At 49.3% G+C, this 17,195-nt stretch overlaps 6 protein-coding genes across 6 annotated transcripts; 4 read left to right on the top strand and 2 right to left on the bottom strand.

The window, feature by feature from the left end:
- Positions 1-699: 699 nt before the first annotated feature.
- Positions 700-1,416, top strand: K444DRAFT_633191 (uncharacterized protein; the record flags this gene model as incomplete). Its single annotated transcript, XM_024883587.1, has 2 exons — positions 700-729; positions 850-1,416. 2 exons carry the CDS (start codon positions 700-702, stop codon positions 1,414-1,416), a joined length of 597 nt encoding a protein of 198 aa, XP_024732544.1.
- A 572-nt stretch (positions 1,417-1,988) lies between these two features.
- K444DRAFT_666341 (uncharacterized protein) lies at positions 1,989-3,807 on the top strand. Its single transcript, XM_024887179.1, has 5 exons — positions 1,989-2,222; positions 2,339-2,391; positions 2,443-2,635; positions 2,684-2,825; positions 2,873-3,807. Exons 1-5 carry the CDS (start codon positions 2,123-2,125, stop codon positions 3,618-3,620), a joined length of 1,236 nt encoding a protein of 411 aa, XP_024732543.1. The 5' UTR covers positions 1,989-2,122; the 3' UTR covers positions 3,621-3,807.
- A 1,449-nt stretch (positions 3,808-5,256) lies between these two features.
- K444DRAFT_497759 (soluble quino protein glucose dehydrogenase) lies at positions 5,257-6,550 on the bottom strand (the record flags this gene model as incomplete). The annotated part of the gene is made up of 2 exons (XM_024873307.1): positions 5,257-6,282; positions 6,332-6,550. Coding segments are annotated over 2 exons (1,245 nt in total), but the record flags the coding sequence as incomplete, so codon positions are not given.
- Positions 6,551-7,746: 1,196 nt separating this feature from the next.
- K444DRAFT_666339 (uncharacterized protein) lies at positions 7,747-8,923 on the top strand (the record flags this gene model as incomplete). Its single annotated transcript, XM_024887178.1, has 4 exons — positions 7,747-7,906; positions 7,956-8,181; positions 8,244-8,366; positions 8,413-8,923. 4 exons carry the CDS (start codon positions 7,747-7,749, stop codon positions 8,456-8,458), a joined length of 555 nt encoding a protein of 184 aa, XP_024732541.1. The 3' UTR covers positions 8,459-8,923.
- K444DRAFT_633188 (uncharacterized protein) lies at positions 8,831-9,441 on the top strand (the record flags this gene model as incomplete). Its single annotated transcript, XM_024883586.1, has 2 exons — positions 8,831-9,003; positions 9,063-9,441. The coding sequence occupies 2 exons, from the start codon at positions 8,831-8,833 to the stop codon at positions 9,439-9,441; spliced, it is 552 nt and encodes a 183-aa protein (XP_024732540.1).
- A 2,381-nt stretch (positions 9,442-11,822) lies between these two features.
- Positions 11,823-15,735, bottom strand: K444DRAFT_75194 (uncharacterized protein). The gene is made up of 2 exons (XM_024888689.1): positions 15,566-15,735; positions 11,823-15,428 (listed from the first exon to the last, which is right to left on the bottom strand). The coding sequence occupies exons 1-2, from the start codon at positions 15,581-15,583 to the stop codon at positions 11,961-11,963; spliced, it is 3,486 nt and encodes a 1,161-aa protein (XP_024732539.1). The 5' UTR covers positions 15,584-15,735; the 3' UTR covers positions 11,823-11,960.
- Between the last annotated feature and the right edge of the window lie 1,460 nt (positions 15,736-17,195).

The raw sequence follows: 17,195 nt of genomic DNA, 5'->3' as shown, positions 1-17,195 counted from the left end.
GCAGAAGCTTGACACCCGAACGAAGCTTTTTGGCGCCCAACGGCGTCAATTTCCGATGTGTTGGTCAAAGAGCTACCACGTACTGTAGATATCGGCTGTACTGTACTATATGAAACTTGGTCAAGTAGTCCAAAGTCGCGTTGTGCTAACCTTATCGAGCTGTGGCAGAGTATCCACAGCCTTCGCGATTTTGGGGGCTATCATGATTGGGTTGAGCGCTTTGATGAAGCTCATTTCCACATCCCCAGGGTCAAAGGCTAAGATAGTGGGATGCATGATCCCTCCACGGATGACACGGATCAAGAAGTCGTCGTCATGGCCAGAAAAGCAGGAAAGTTACTACAGTACTGTCCGTCGTAGAACTTCTTGCGTCCAGTCAGGCATGGGTTTCTGTCCGTTGCGGCGTGAAGATGTTTGAGGTTGTCTCTGGAACGCTGGGGCAGGAACAACATTTTGATGCCAAGACTCTCACCACGTGACACGATATCGGAAAGGGTCAATAGGTAAACTTCAGTCATCAAAAGCACCTTCTTCTTCCGAGTCGCTCGTACTTCTCGTCACCATATCCGAGAGTTCGGGGTGGCAGACGCAATGTTACCAGTCGTCATGAGCCACACCGACCAGACCCTGTGAGCTACCATATATAGGACAGTGCTTGATCTAGCTTTGCTAGTCTCTGTCGCTTTGCATTTGCCCAAAATGTCCTTTCCAACACTCTGTTTCAAGGCCGTGAGTCCCCACACCTCGCGCACTCTTCTTCTTCTCCATCGTGTTTTCTCCTCGCATCGCAGATGGGACCTCGTATCCACCCACCTCCCTGGTAGCATTTGCTAGTTCCCAACCTTCTAGCTCATAGCCGACCATCTTCGGTCAATATTCCCTTCGGTATTATTCCCGACGCTGCAGCTTTACTTGCAGATCTCCTCACCAAGCATGCCAAAAGCGGCAAGGCTGATATTATTGGTATGTCTCTGGGAGCAGAAGTATCCAGATCTGGCAGGGACCGGGAACTATTTTTGTCCGGCAGCGGAAGACCATGGCCTCGGCCGCGCAGCTTCATTGCTTGGGAAAATGGACTCGTTTTGTCTTTGGGTGGCTGGTTTCTACGATATCTTCCAAAACCATGGTTTCAGTGGGTGTGACAAGTCGGGCGTCCAGATTGGCAATGAATTGCTTGCTGATATGAAGGTGGCTTCAACATATCGGACAGGCCAGACAGTGGCGAACGAACTGGCTAAAGAACCGGGCGACAATACCAGAATTTGGAGAGGGCTGAATAAGAATGTCATGACTAGAACATGTGTTGCAGATGCGATGGACGATGCGGAGAAAGATTGCCTCGAAAGAGGGAAGCAGCTTCGGAAGGGCAATCCTGAGAGCATGGCTTTCAAAGTAGACGGGAAGAGACATGCTTAGGACCTACAAGACCCAGACTTTTTCACCAGAGGCATCAAAGCTTGGGTGGAACATGAAGACCTCCCAAAGGAGTTCATCGCTCTTCGGTAAGCACAGGCTATAGGGCACTCAAATATTCGGGCTCATTGTTGTGTCTAGAGCTTTCCAGTGTCACTGACCAGAAATAACAATTTAAGTCCAAGATAGCGACTTCTCTTCTCTGTCTGGATTGATAGAGTTAACCTCGACTTTCTGGGAAGGACGAGTACCATCACCTTCGGTCGTTCTTTCGTCCTCATGTGCGGGCTAACTCCCGTCCGACTCAAGTAAGAAATGACCAAAACCAGGACATCACGAGACGCAGTACGAGTCTCTATGCGACAAGTCTGGATTGATCAATCATGATTGGGCAATTTATCGTTGTATTCACAGGGGCATTTCGCAAGGCTCAGCCCTCTTTAGGCACAACGTGCATGCCGAAGAGCCAATTCGATGAGATCGACCACGCGATGCAGGAGTGTTTGTGTAACACACACCACTTCCACCTCGAAAAGCCATTTCGCTGACGCGTCTCAAATCACAAATTGATGGGCTCTGCGGTCGTCGCGTAGAACGCTGTAAGCTTCAAAATTTCAGTTGCCCATCTCAGCCTTGTTGTGGAGCTCTTGAAGTCCACTGAGGACTGCAAAATACTCTCTGCCAATTCTGAACTACTCTGCTATTCAGCATGGCCATCACACTTGCTACTTTCATGTTCTGGGCCCGTATGTCCCAGGTTGGAAGCACCACAGTTATTCTAGGAACAAATGGCTTCCTCATCCGTCTTAGTTCGTTTCTATTTTCTCCTTTACTCTCTCTGCTACCAGAATCTACACTCCCGATTTTCTTTCGTGGAAATAGAAGACTTTTACTTCCACCTGAAACTTCATCTAACTCCGGTCAGTTAGTGCAAATAGGCTGGGACTTACGGCCAGAATGGTTGCTATTCAAAATATGGTATGCGGCCCATTTCCTCAAAAAGTCCGCCTCATTGACCAAATCCTCCAGGCCGCTTTTGTTCTCTTGTATACCCTCGTTTGTTTACTGGTCCTACACATCTGCCGCAAATCAGTTAGAACCTACTATGTCATCGTCTCCATAATCGGCGATCTCATCTTCATGGGAGTCTCTATCGCGATCCTTTCAATTTACTCAATCGCCGGTGTGCCGGCAGACTGCGATGGGCTGACCAGGGAAAACTGCAAGTACCCCGATCAATATCAGTAGAACTTCTAATGAATACATACAGGGAATCCTGGCGATGCTCCAAACTCCCCGCATGAAGGATTTACTACGGTCAGGTTCGGCCATGGGCTCTATGGTTCCTATGGAGAGCTAGACGTCTATTGCAGTCTCCCCAAGACCGACTTCGCCATGACGGTGATCTTAATGTAAACCTCTCAAAGCCACTCCCGGAACCCTCCACTAAAAGAATCAGCTTCACCTACACCCTCAACATCTCGCTCTCTGTCCCGCGCATTTTAAGCTTCCACTACACTCATAAATCTGAAGTCAGCCGCCTCATCGTCGAAGCAGAAATGAAAGGAAAGGGCTCATATTCCGACCTTGCCTCGCTTATCACGCGCGTTGCTTCCAGCTCCCAGCACACGCCTTCCGTCCGCTTACCTCCCTCCTCACCAGCGCCATCCTTCCACTCGTCTCCCATACGCCCCAACTTAGACCTGCCGTCTCAATTCTCACCACGGGCCTCTTCCTCACCAGCACCTTCGTTCCACTCATCGCCTATAAATAACCATTCCTCGCCTATACCCTTCCCTTCAAATCTAAATAGAAATTCCCATCCAACTTCCCAATCATCATCATCAACCTCCTCTCCCACTTCCGCTATCACCTGCGGCTTCCCCTTCCCTCCGCATCTCCTTACACCTCCCACATCCAACCCCGCCTACCCTTTCCCCAATTCCCGTTCCCTCCCCTCCTCACCAACTGGCAACCACGCCCAGGAACTAGAAATGTCAGATCTCTACCTCCCCAATGACGCAAACGAGATGGACATGGCAGACGGTCTTGTCTCGAATGGGTCTCGAGGGGCGAGTGCAGGGGAGGATGGGAGCATCCCGCCGCCTTATATGCCGGATTTGGAGGCAAATAGGAATGGTGCGGGTTCGAGTCGGACGAATCTGGGGCGGTATGGGAAGGATCAGGAGTTTCCCGGGTTGAGGTGATGAGGGGTTGTGCTTTGTCCTGGAGTTACGGTTGGTGTTTATGGACGTTTGGTATAGCCGTCTTTGGTGGAGTTGATTTTTGTTAGACATCGGGGGAGCGATCGATGTTGGAATGATTTATAGGCGCACGGTGAGAGAGGATAGCTGTATACCCGATATCATAAATGACTTTCAACTAAATACCTCGATTACTTCTCACATTCGTCGCAAGTGGTCTTCCCTCGATTTGAGGTTAATTTCGATTAAATATCCCAACATAAACTAAGCATATCCCTGGATACATTGATTTGTGACGTCTTGAGCATCATCGTAAAACTGTGAGCACGGCCGGGAGAGAAAAAAACTAGCTCTGTTGCTGACACTTCGGTTGACCTGCTCGAGAGACTCAGTACTTACAAGTCGGGCGACGAGGGAAATGACCGGGTTGGCCCTTCTAAAGGAACATTTTAAAACGAGACAGAAGTTGTGAAAACGCACCCGCAACAATTCTCCAGCTTCAGACCAAGAACACATATCGCTTCCATCTTATGGGGTCGCAATCTTTGATGCTCGATTTGAAAAAGAATCATTACCAGGAGAGCTCGAGTCCTACTCCTGTATCGATGGTGCTCAGAGACTGTGTGGCGGAAGAGAGCAGAACACCCCGTAAAGCATCGAACTCCATACAACAAGAGGAGGAGAACATAGAGAGAGAGAGAGAGAGAGAGAGAGAACAGTCAATCAGTGATAGAAATATTCCGAGACAAAAGAAAAAGATACGGTGTATAGAAACAAACGAAAACAGACACCAGGAGGGCGAAACAATCGCTGAATTCGGATGTTTGATTGTGACTCGGAATGAAACCAGAGCGAGGAAGTACACAGCGGGGATATCCTGGCAAAGTGAAAACGCTGGGCCGCCGACAGTGGGGGTAACACCATCTCGACCATGTACAGCTGAGTCCTGGAAAAAGATTTGTACTCTTTGATGCTTACAAGCCGGGGAATATGGAGATAAGTTTGGGGGGACGACGCCTTGAGGAGTCAAATAGGTCGTTGGCGTCGGCACTGAACAATCGAGGAGCTCCCCCTCCTACTCTAGAGAAGTTGACGCCGAAGAAGAGGAAGGAAGAAGCGAGTGTGAAACAGACACGGGCCAAGAAGACGAGTGCAACGAAGAATGTACGATTGCTACCTCCAAGAGTATAATAGGATTGGAAGAAGAGGATAAAGACGAGGAATTTGAGTATTCCTAAACTTTCTAAGGCGAATGGCCCAATAGTAATGTTACTGCTATGGATGCAGCTCCCGCTAGGTGGAGTGAGTGAGAAAGAGCTGGAACGGGATAATTTGTAAATGTTCCAGGGGATGTGGAACATTCAGTTATACGCGCTTACTTGAACCACCTTCGAGGCAACAATACTCATTTTGGAGCCAATTTCCTGAGACGTCTATACTTCCCGTCCGTCTCTATTTCCAGACTGTGTGGTCTAGCCAATAAATGAAAACAAGCAGTACTACAATCTTACAAGAAAGCAACCACAGCAAAAGCCACGAAACCCCACGTGCTGGCCAAAGCTTTTAACTTCACACCCGCACTCTTCTTCGTCGGTGACGGATTCGCACCTCCACTCGTGGTCGTTGCACTTGCTCCTGTTTTAGCCAACACATAAATCTCGCCCGTTGAACCCGAGCTCATGAAGACTCGATCCTTCGAATCGAGCGCCAAGCCTACAGGTCTGAAACACTGATCTGGGCAGTTTGAGTTATCTGCGTTTGCCATGATATCAACTGCGGCAGTTATGCTGTCTGAAGCTGCGACTGGGGAACCGGCGGCGAAAGCGACGGTTGAGAGTTTGTATCCTACTGGATCGGAGCGGTCCCTAAATTCGTCAGTAGAGCTTAGATATGAGGTCTGAAAGGGAAGAGCTTGCCAGCTTCCGTGGAACGTGACGAAAGCTTCTGTTCCATTTGGCAGGAACTTGATATCCAGTGGGGCCATATGAGCGAAGAACGTTAATCGTGGAGCTACCCGATCGTTGTTACAGAAGGTATCGTTGATCGTAGCATTCTGCGTCAACGCGAACTGGCTTCCAACTTTCATGGTCCCCAGCTCTGGTATGCTTATATTCCACAGGGCAAAACAGTACGGATACCCGTAATTGCCGCCCTGGTCCTCAGTCGACGAGTTCAGGAATCCGTGGTAATTCAACTCCTCTCCTGGATTGTTCTGGTGTATATCGACTCCATCTCGATCGATCTCATCTGCTGAATTCTCAACGCTGTATATCCCTCCCATCAACGGTTCCTCGGCCACACCCACAGAATTCCGCAGGCCCCACCCAAGCAATCGTCCATTAGATTTGAAGTCGTAAGGTTGGGCGGTGGACGTGAGGTTGCTGATATCGAAAGCTTTGATCTGCGAATGTCCAGTGTTGATATCCTCAGCCTCAAGGTCGATATTGGAGTTACTGCCTCTCGACACAACCAACATTCCAGGCTCTTTCGTAGACATCAACAGTGTGCGTGTTGTATGGTCATCATTGCTCATGCCCGTAACTAACGTTTGATTCGTGTCGCTGACTGTCACCGCCGAGGCGTCGTAGGACCAGGAGTAAACAGAGTTGGAGCCAGACGCGTATAGAGTCTTGCCATCGGCAGAGAGTGCAATTCCATGATTTAACTTGATGTGATATTAGAAGAAGTTCTTCTGAAGCTTTTGTACCACTTACACTGCTTGAAGTTATCAGATTGGTCTTCTTGGATACGTCCAAGCAAGTACTCCCGCCATCGTCGAATGCCAGGTGGACGATGCCAACCCCTTGCTGCACAACGAGGAGATTACCCTTGCTATCGAACAATATACCTCTCGGTGACTGCAATCCATTGGCCACCAGCTTTGCTTGCCACCCATTAGAAACGATCGGAGTTGAATACGAAGGCTTCAAGTTGCAAGATGCAGCCTGGGCCCCTAGGAGCAGAGTTGATACCGTCGCAAGGTAAATCTGGAAGTCATTTCGGAGCTCCATATTTGATTGATGAAGGTAGAAAAGGAAGAGAGAGAGGGAAATATTGATCAACCTACTGTTACATGTCGGGAAGGGAAGGTACCTATGATGATGCAGGAAGCTTGGCAGCCAATGCCAAATACATCCTTACCGCAGGATCTCCGTGTTTGGACCCCGCACGAAGTGCCGCTCACCATTGGAGCCAGAAAGATCACTGGTGACAAATCGATTACTATCTCAAATCAGGTCCCCCAATCGGGGTCATCTGCTGTGATATGCATGTTGACTTGAGCTTAGATGCTTGTAACGCATTGAGCACCACAAACATGCACGCTTAGTCAGCATTAACTCTCCTTCACCAGCTTAGCCAAGGTCGCTACATAAGGACCTGGCCACGTACCTCCAGTTGTGATACACCGAAATCTGGGCCGAAAATCAAACCCCGATTACTTTCTTTAACAGCCAGCACACCTATGTTCCCTTAAAAACAACATCAATTAATGCGCAGTCTATAGGAATGCCCTCGATAAAATTGTAAGAACTTGATTGTCACGGCTATACGGATAAGTTAATATAAAAAACATTGACTTTCGGCCCGGATTTCGGTGTATCACGACTAACCGGAGGCGGGTGCTGGCCTAATAAAGGTTTAAATCCTGGGTAATGACCATACCCTCTCCTTTACTAAGTTAAAGTAGAAAAGAGCTATTAATTAATAAAATAAGAAGGGCAGTTAAATGGCCCTTCTGACTAAGCGTGCATGCTTGTGGTGGCATTGAGATAAAATCATTCATGCTTAGCTGAATTGGATTTGAGACACACCACGTGCCTTTCTGACCTTTCCGCTTTCAGAAGGCCCTATTCTCCTTCCCCTGAGCTCGCTTGATCATTTCTTCGCCAACTAATTTTTGGGACATTGTGATACAGATACAGACCTCTTGATTTAAGAAGGTATCCAAGTTGATGGTGTCTACGTCCGGCCCCCTGCTTCCCCACGCAGCTGCTCAACCACACTTGCAGTTCACCACAGCCTCGTCACATTACCTAACTTCCACTTCAACTTCTTCACTTCTTCACACCCATTCCATCTAACCTTCAAACTTGACCAGAATGCTAATGTCGCAACATGGACTTCAACCATGGCAGCTGGCTTCAGATTCTCTGCTGGTGACTTGATCTCTGCCCTCCCCCTCGTAGCAACCGTCATAGACGCCTTGCGAGAAAGTGGAGAATCCTCGTCCGAATACCGTGATCTGGTCACCCGACTCCATAGGTACACTCGAGAGCGCATTGCTCCGCGTAAAAATCTTAGAAATCGACGATTCGCAGTAGCGATAATCTGTGATAGCGTTACAGCAAGCCGCTGCACAGTGTCAGACAACCATCGATAGTTTCTGGCAGCGAATCAGGAAGTATCAGCCTCATTTACGTGAAGGCGGGAGCTGGAGTAGAGTTAGGGATGGCTGGATGAAGATTAAGTGGGCAATATGTAAGAGGGATGATTCAGTGAAGTTCAAGATGGATTTGGTTGGACATACGGAGAGTATTGAGATGTCGCGTACGACGCTGCGATTGTAAGTTGTTCTTTCGAGTCTGAGTTGAGTATACGAGAGCGACGATGCTGATGGATTTGCAGTGCGGCGACAAGGATTGATTCCAAGAGGAGCGAGCAGCGGCATATGGCCTTAGCTAGGAAAGTGCAAGATTCGTATTTTGGATGCATGCAGAGAATTGGGTTGGTAATTGAAAAAGTTTCGATGTAAGATCCTTGACCACTATACAGTGTGTAACTGACTTGTTCATAGCGGTATTCAGCAAGGAAAGCAGCTTCTAGATATGACAGCAAAGTGATATGAGTAGGAACGATAGTGAAGGCTGGAAGAAACAAAGTTCATTAGCAGATACTAATTCTCCTGCTGGCCAAACGAACATTCAAATATTCCAAATAGTCCTTAATCTCCAAAACGTTATAACCCGAATCCCAGGGCAACTTGAGCGGCAGCAACCAGTCTACGTAGTAGATGCGATAGGCCGACACATGCCTTTCCTCTTAGAGTTCGTTTTATCAGCTGAGGCCAGTTCTATAGTTCTCTATCCCGGCTCAACCTGCTCCCAAATCTCCGGGCTTTGACATCTTTCCTTCGAGCCAACTTCAAGAACGTTGGCTCTGGAGCTAAGAAAGCTAAAAAAGGACCGTTCGCAATTCAGGACGCAGCAACGAAGATGGTTATCGACCTCATCCCCCCCTGGGAAACCTTCTTCACACCCGGGCAACACACAGAAATGAGTATGGTGTTCAGTATAGAGAGAGTGGGGCCTGAGGTATTTACCACATATTGTCCCAAATGCGGGGATGCCAACCTGGTAAACGCCGTCACGAACCAAGACATCGAATGGTAATCCTCGCAATCATCTTACAGCATTCATCTATGCCATTGCTAAACAAAAATCACAGTCAAAAGTATAACATGGTATACAAACGCACGCTATCTGTAATCATGAATCCTCAAGCACCTCCTATGTTCATTACCCCTTCCCCAATCACTCGCAACCTTGCAGGAACAACAGGATTCCTAGCCGCCGATGCCCGCTCTCCAAAGCCCCCCAAAAGACGTCAGCCGCAAGATGAAGAGTCGGAAATGGCGCTCTTCCGCCGCGTGCGTATCAAAACCGAATTCAACCTTCCAGCGCCAATGAAAAAGTGTTCATGGGACCCCCGACAAGATCGGACATGGATGGAGGCTCGAGCACGAAGACTGAACTGGGATCAGATTCAGCAGGCCCATTTTCCATCCAAAAGTCCGATGATTGTCGGAGACGGCACGAATCCTTGATGAAGAGGCGAAGTCCCGCGTCTCCAAAAATTGCCCGCAGTGATGATGGCCCTTACACTGATCCTGACTTGCGGCGTCTCCTTGAAGCGTCGGCTGACGGCGAAGTCCAGACCATGCCTACGCTTTCCCCGCAACGAGAAATTGGGTCACCTCATCCTGAAACATTTACAGAAGAACTCTCATCCTTTGTGGTGCTGATCCAGAGGCGGACGCTAGACTTGACCTCGAAATGGTGGGGGGGGATGGGAAGAAGATGAGATACGACGCGAGGCTGCCGTTGAAGAGGCTCTGAATAAGCGGGGGTTGGAGGTGGAACTCTCGTATTACACTAAAAAGTTGTCAGAGATGAAGGATTTGGGTTATGGCCTTCCATGGCTAGCTAAAATCTATTAATAATTTATGTACTGTAGAAATGACGAATAGTTGTTGTCGATAGATACTCGAGTCCTGTTGGACTTTACACCACGATCACTTTGGTTGCTATGGAGTCATGGTGATACCTCCTTTGCTTGCTCTCCTCTTGTCTAAGTTTTGCCTGGGTGGGACGTGGGTAGTTGTGTCTGCTTGAGCCAAACTATTTGTGCTAAAGTATGCTGATGTGAGGAGAGCAATGATGGACGAAAGCTCGAAGGATAATTCCAGTACTTATACTTCTCTGGGAACTATGGAAGCTGTCCCATACAATGCCAGAATCAAAACGTGATTCCCCTTCACCTTTCCAGCTCAAAGATCAGAGGGGCTGGCGCGATGCAGAAATACATAAACTTGCAGTTGTTAAGGATGCATCCAATGGCATAAGTCTCTCGACTACACCTTAAGCCTCGCTCTATATATACCCCATCTATCTTCTCCTCCCCCAGTCTCCATTGACACAAGTCACTCGACTACACCTTGGAGTCTCGCTCTATATACACCCACCGCGTTCCGCACCTTGTTACTGTCCACCATTCCCCACCAACCACTCACAGCTTCCCCCAAGGCTGCATCCAATAAGGCTTCAGCATTGCCTCAAAGTGCTCGGGCTTCCCCGGGCTTCCAAGCAGAGTTATCCGGATCCTCCTTCTCCAGCCTCTTGAGATGCATACCCGTCAGCTGTAAGGCCTCCCGCTCCGCCTCCTTGTCCTCCCACAGGCTAACAAGTCCTTTTCGAACTAAGTGCACTTCTCCTGGAGCTCTCTGACCTCGTCCAACTCCACTTGCCCTGGCTTCGGGTGCGGACCCTGCATTGCTTCCTCGTATCTTCTAGCGATGAGAAGCCCCTTAATACCTTTCGGTTTGACATAATCCCCGCCGAGTCTTGGCCTTTTCTGTTCTGGCATGTTTGTTGATATGCTTTTGTGTGGAGGATAAGTGAGTTATGCCTTTCAGTGAGGCTTGCGAGAGTGCATGTCTGCTTGGATATTGTTTTAAGAAGCCAGGAAAGAAATTCCAAGGGAAGAGCTTAGGCACTATTTATCTTCGGTTTAGGTTCTGGGAAGTACCACGTGCAAAATGCTTTTGCTCCAAATGATTCAGCACTCTGGGAAATGATCCTAAGCTGGGGTCTTGTTGACTGAATCAATGATTAGGCCATGCTTCGAAGATTCACCCGAAGTCTACACTTCACTCAGAACACGGGATCAAGAGCCGCTGGACCAGACTAGCAGAATCTATAATTCACCCCCGAGACATACTTCACCCATAGCATGGAATTAACAGTCACTTGACCGACCGCGGGGTTCATTGAGCTCCACACTTCACTCACGCAACATCCAAACGGTAAACACCGTCATACTCACAGACACAGAACCATATCACCCAGGCAGGACGAAATTTCTGGTAACGTAAAGCCATAATTTCGTCTCTTTCCATTCATTCGACTCATCCCATCCCACGTATCTTATCTCATGTGATTGATGCTTTGTCTCGCGTTACTTTTGCCCTTTCATCCATTCCCATGCATTCGTGAAAGACCGGCCATCCCAGCCAGCAATCGTATCCATCCATGCAACCATCCCCATCTTTCTTGCTCGTGTTCTTGATACATCTCTCTCTCCTCCAGCTTCGTTTCTTAACCTCAGGATCACACAGCAATGTACTTGTTACAGAAAGCCAACTCATCCACTCCACTCTCTCTATACTAGAAAACACAAGTCTTCCACCCGTTCGTTCGTTTGCCGATGTATCTCCTTTCGAACAAGCAATGCAGCAAGCAAAGGCGCCGCAGAAGACAAGAAGGCACCAAGTAGAGTATCGTGCAAACATTAAGCGTTTCGACCCTCAACCCTTTTTGAATTCGTCCATCCAATGAAATGCCACATAGCAAGTGCAAATGAAGCTGCAATGCTTTTTGCCGATGAATGCCGAAAGGGAAGTATCATGCAAACGCACCCAAATCTATGGAGATGCACAAATTAAAAAATCGTGAAAACGCTTCATGCAGCAGTTAAAAAGGAACCGTCGCTATGCAAGAAGAAAACAAGGACCACGAGGGTCCACAAATGTACAAAATAAGTTGGGTCGTAAGGTATGACCCGTGATCATACAACCGTCATCATATGCATCCGTTGCCCCAAGCTTCGAGTCGGAGAGGCGTCAATTGAACCACTGAGGGTCGAGTTATTGCTGTGGCTACGAGGTAGATGCTTGGGCGGATTTACCATCGGTTCAGTAGGCGTGAAAACTCTAGTGAAAGCTGGACTCGACTCGCGCTTGGGACTAGCCTCTGGACTTTGCGAACCATCGGCCTTCCGGACGAGATCAGCAAGGGTACGAGTAAGCTGGCTGGCACGATGGACGAGATCTTTAAGGCTGGTCGTATCGAATGGCATCTTGTTTGATGACTGGCTGGTCATGTTCTGGAGAAGTGGATCCGAGGATGCTCTGTGCTGATGCATTGTTTCCATGAGTGACCGAGCAACGTCAGAAGAGTTCTTCATACTCGAGTGACGAGGTGAGGTTGACGGTGGCCGCAGGTGCTCCCTGGTAGGTGGATTATTCAAAGCACCCGCGCCAAAGATGTCATCGTCTGGTGAGAAGACTGAACGTCGTCGAACAGTGTTGCCATCGTAGATGAAACCTGTAGGTTGACCGTGGCGATTCAGTAGCTCGAAAGGAATATCGACTGACAAATCCTCTGCTTCAAGTCCACGCTCATGATATTTATCATCCACGATCTCTTGCTCAAAGACAATAGAGGAAGGCGAATGGGGCGGTGACAAGGTTGGGTCCTCTTCGTCAGGTACTGCAAGAGCAATGATTCCTTCTGCTTCCTTCCACAGAGTTGCTGAAGGTCCATTCAGCAAGCCTTTCTCTTTTGCCAGAAGTTGAAGCCGCTTCAAATCTTCAACCAGAAGACAGACCTCTCGTATCTGGCCGACGTGCCCAACAACATTAGCCTGACTAGCCTGTATAGCCTCGGGCACTAGCATGCCGCTGCTCTCCAGACTTTTGCCTCCATCTTCGCCACTTGCCTCGTTGAATTCGAAATCTCCATCCCAGTCTTCGCTAACACCATTGCCACCCAGGCCCCAAGTGCCAAATTTAGGAGTTAGTTTTGAATGGTCGCGCTGGCCAGTGACATCGGGTACAACAGGCACACTCTGACTTCTAATGTGCAACGCACTTGGTCCTCTCCTTCCAATTGTACGTCCACCTCGTCCGTCAGCAATCTGCTTCACATGTGCTGTTTTGGGACGAGGAGAATTGCCCATCGAATCTAGTTTCTCTGCGGACGATGGCTCCGACCAGTCGAAAATGTGGCTTCTCGGCCTATCAGTATTGGGAGCAGAGTTTCCATTTGTTGAGCCAGAATGTGTGACATCTGCAAGAGCTGCACGGAAAGTTGGGCTCACTTTACGAGAATTCAGAGAGCTCGAAGGCGGCGACAAATTGCCAATCTCCATATTCTCATCATCTCTCGTCCAATCTTCATCTTCCTCCTCGTCGTCCAGGGAAAGTCGGCCAAAGTCCTTCGTTACGAGGGAGAAACTTGGCGGCGATGATGGGAAAGGCTCATCAACGTCCTTGGTACCACCCCGGACTGGAGTGTGGAGTGCTTTTTCCTGCGAAGATCGTGATCGGGAACCTTTGACCGGTGTAGACATATCCTCGTCTTCTTCCACAATCCTGTTATTTCCTTCCTGGAAAGTGCCATTATTCAGCATCTCGTGAATCGACAGCCGCTTGCTCTTTGGATGTCCGTTGAGACTTGGTGGAGATTCGTCGAACATTGAATCCAGAGGACCGTTGTGAGATCGGATACTGCCCGTCGCTCCCGACCTCAGTGAATCAAAGACCGTCTCACTCTGGAAGTCCATATCATCGTCATCGCCTGAAACGAATCCCTTCGCATCGTTGTCAGATCCAACAAGAGTAGAAGCCCGGTCTCCGACTTCTGAAGTTCGAGGCGCTTTGTTGCTATGGGCCGAGAAGAAAATTGCCGAGACAGGCGAGGCATGCCCTGTCGAGGAAAGTGATGTAGATGTAGTGTGAGTACGCAAGATCGGTGTGGTGGGACTTCGACGGGGTGCAGAAGACGAGGATGAAGAGAGGCCAAGCCTGGCTAAATCAATGTTGAAACTCGACAGCCGAGACAGTGGGGGTAGCGGCGAGGAGCTATTTCGGCTTCGCGCCTGAAAACTCATAGAAAATGGGTCGTTAGGCGAAGGATCTTCAATGGGTGATATTGGTTGTCTCTGGAAGACAGTTGGGTCCGTAATAAGTCTGTGTCGAGGATTGGAAGGTCCATGTGCTGATGCTATGTTACGCCCAGGCATGTTTGGTACTGGGGCTGATGAGTAACGCTTCCCTCCACTTCTTCCTTCTGTATTTCGTTTGTTCCCTCTCAAACTTCCTGCTCGAGATATCCATGAACTTGGTGAGCCGAAGTTCATGGACAAAGACCTTCGTGCACGCTTTTGAGGCTCCTCCGCAGCTTCCATAGATGGGATGGTGTTGTCATCGATGATTTCAATGTCGTCCTCAATCATGTCGTCCGACCCAAAGCTGTCATCATAGTAGTACTGTGCAAAGTTCTTCTTCGATACCAATATCATTCCTGGTTTCACCAAGGTAGGTTTCACGCTGTCATCTGGAATAACCCGCCGAGAGGTGGAATGAAAATTTTGGATCCCACCGTCACTCGACCTTCCAGATGTCCTTTCCTTTGTTAACTTCGTTGATCGAGAGTCAAAGTAGAGACGCCAGGAATGCCGTGATTCGGGTGTAGGGGAGCCGAATTTATTTGCCGGTATTGATGGAATTGGGTGCGTCTGATTGAAAGGGTTTTGTTGCACGGAATCCTTTGTGCCCATTGAGTCGTTCCTGAATTGTTGCTGTAGAGTGACGGAACGTTGATGACTTGTAGCTGGTCGACGAAGAGTGGGTAGCTGTGATTTTGATGCACTTCTTGTTAGTTGTCCACCGATTGCCCGACCTGAAGTTGTTCTCTTCACAAGTTTGTTGGGAGGTAATTGTGCCGGACTGCTAGCTGGATTGGAAAGTATCGGAGCCGCAGATCCATGAGAAAGGTTTATCGATGGCGTGTCTGGTCCAACACTTGACCTTGGGCTGTTGTTGTATGAATTGGGTATTGTAGATAGCCGCCGTATCCATGATCCTCTCGATGAAATAGACTCCCTCCGAGTTCCCTCCTCAGCAACTTCACGCGGCGGTGAGACCTCCTCGTGCCTAATCACCGATGGTCTTCGGATCCCAGTATGATGTGGAACTTCAACTCTTGTCTCCAATGGTCGAGGGTCCGAGGTAGGAGCGTGTGGAGAGGAGGAATCGGTCGGCGGTTGAGAAGTCCTGTTATCGGGTGTGATCACAGTTGAACTCTTGCCCGGCCGTGAAATGGGAGATGATAAGCCTTGATTGTGAACCACGACTTCCGCCAATTCTCCAACTTTCCTCTTTTTCGAAGAAGGCCGCGGCGTTGAGGACCGTTCAGGTTTTGCAAATGCCAGTCCTGCCGCAGCGACCCCAACAGTACTCGAGGCGACGAGCTGTAAAAGTCAGTATTTGAAGCCCAGGAAATTCAATTTGGGGAAGGCGATGAATTGCAATGCTTGACGTGATTGCAGTGCAGACCAGTGAGAATTCCACAATCCGAGACCCTTAATTTAAAATGAAGAGCACTCACACTGGGAATGGTCTTCATCGTGAAGGGATTCCTCTGGCACACCGGCCCGTTGCAGAGGAGAGCACCGAGAGGATTGTCGTGATCGGGAGGAGACTCATGAGCATCGTAGAGGACGGTCCATGCCAACTGGTCTCGAGGACGGGAGGAGAAGGAATGGAGTTGTTATTCCCCAAGCAAGTAAACACAAGGTCTTGTTTCGGGCCCCTCAAAGGACTCGCAGAAACACGGGCAGGCAACCTGAGCCAGGGAAGCAAATGAGTGTGCAAGCTCCTCGGGGAGGGCGTGTTGGGGAGGCAGACAGGCCGGCGTCGAGCTGCTCGAGATGGGGATTTTGGAGATTGGAGAATGGGCGTGGCAGAGACAAGTGGAGCAGAGTTGCGTTGAAGGCCGTGTTGCTTGTGCTCGCGCTGGCCCTCGCCTGCTGAAATTCTGGCGTTGCGAAACTAAACTTTTTAGCGACACCCACCCTACAGCCGTCCACAACCAGCCTAGGACCGCGTCTAAGTCACTAATTCCCACGCCTAGGGACGATCCATCGGTCCCTGGGCGGACCAGGCAAGTAGCCAAGTCGACCGTCCAAGGTACGGATACTGATCACCTATCGTCAAGTCTTCATTTCCTGCTTCTATTGGACTACGCCTCCCCGTCGATTAGGTGAGACCGAGAGGGGTAGCGGGCTGTTCTATCTGCAAACAAGTACGAGTATGTAATATATGTATGCTACTGTCGACGCTTGCCGGGCGGGCTGAGGGTACGAGCTGCATTCAGAAGTATTTCCCTTGGTGCACTGATGGTCCCAGGATGTACCTGACAGCAAGACGTGGGCATGGGACGTTCGGCATGGTACCTCCGTCTGGGAGGCTGTCCTTTCACTACATTCGACCTTCGTGAAACGATCCCGGATATCTGCTTCTCAGGTTCTCGGGATCGGCTTGGGCAGGACATGGGCTCCCTTCAGGAAACGAGATTCAAGTGCTCAATGAGGTTCCCGCACCGTGTCTGACAGCTCAGCTACAATTTCCCGTTGGTCTCTGGGGAGGGGAGAGTCCAGGAGTGACAGCTAACGAAGTTCATTGTTGTATCTTTTCTTCTAGCCCGAAAATATCTTGTGTAACTGATCAGATCCTCCAGCAAAACGGTGATCCCTTTCCGCCATAGTGATCGAAGTATAGGCTAGGAGACACAGGTCTTGCGCTGCTTGCTTCTGCCTCATGTATGGTTCCGGGCATAAGAGTCAGGTCAAGACCGTAGCCATATATCCTGCCGAAGCTCTGCTATCCCCGGCATCTTCACAATGCTTGCCATTCGTTTCAGTGAGAGCGCAAGAAGGCGTGATTGATCGGAGACCACTGCAGGATTGCTTGCTGGACGCTGTTTCAGATACCATCCCCGCCACGGCGTGAGCCATTTCCAATCAGGCGAGCTTGCAGTCCGTACACAATGCAATAATAGTAATATCGCAGCATATATCTGATTCAAACAACTTCTCATGAGAGGTCCAGAGTCCACTGCTTTCTGCAGAGTGCTTAATATCAAGGCCTCGCTGCCACGAGACCGGACGATTTGCCATCTTCCTTCCACTTATTTTCTAGAATTGTTCACTGCGTCATGCAGCCTCGCCGTCCCATGA

The sequence above is a fragment of the Hyaloscypha bicolor genome (genome assembly GCF_002865645.1).
Source record: "Hyaloscypha bicolor E unplaced genomic scaffold K444scaffold_124, whole genome shotgun sequence".
Lineage (NCBI taxonomy): Eukaryota > Fungi > Ascomycota > Leotiomycetes > Helotiales > Hyaloscyphaceae > Hyaloscypha > Hyaloscypha bicolor.
Note: the sequence above shows the minus strand (reverse complement) of the source record. Positions and strands in the feature narration are given on the sequence as shown.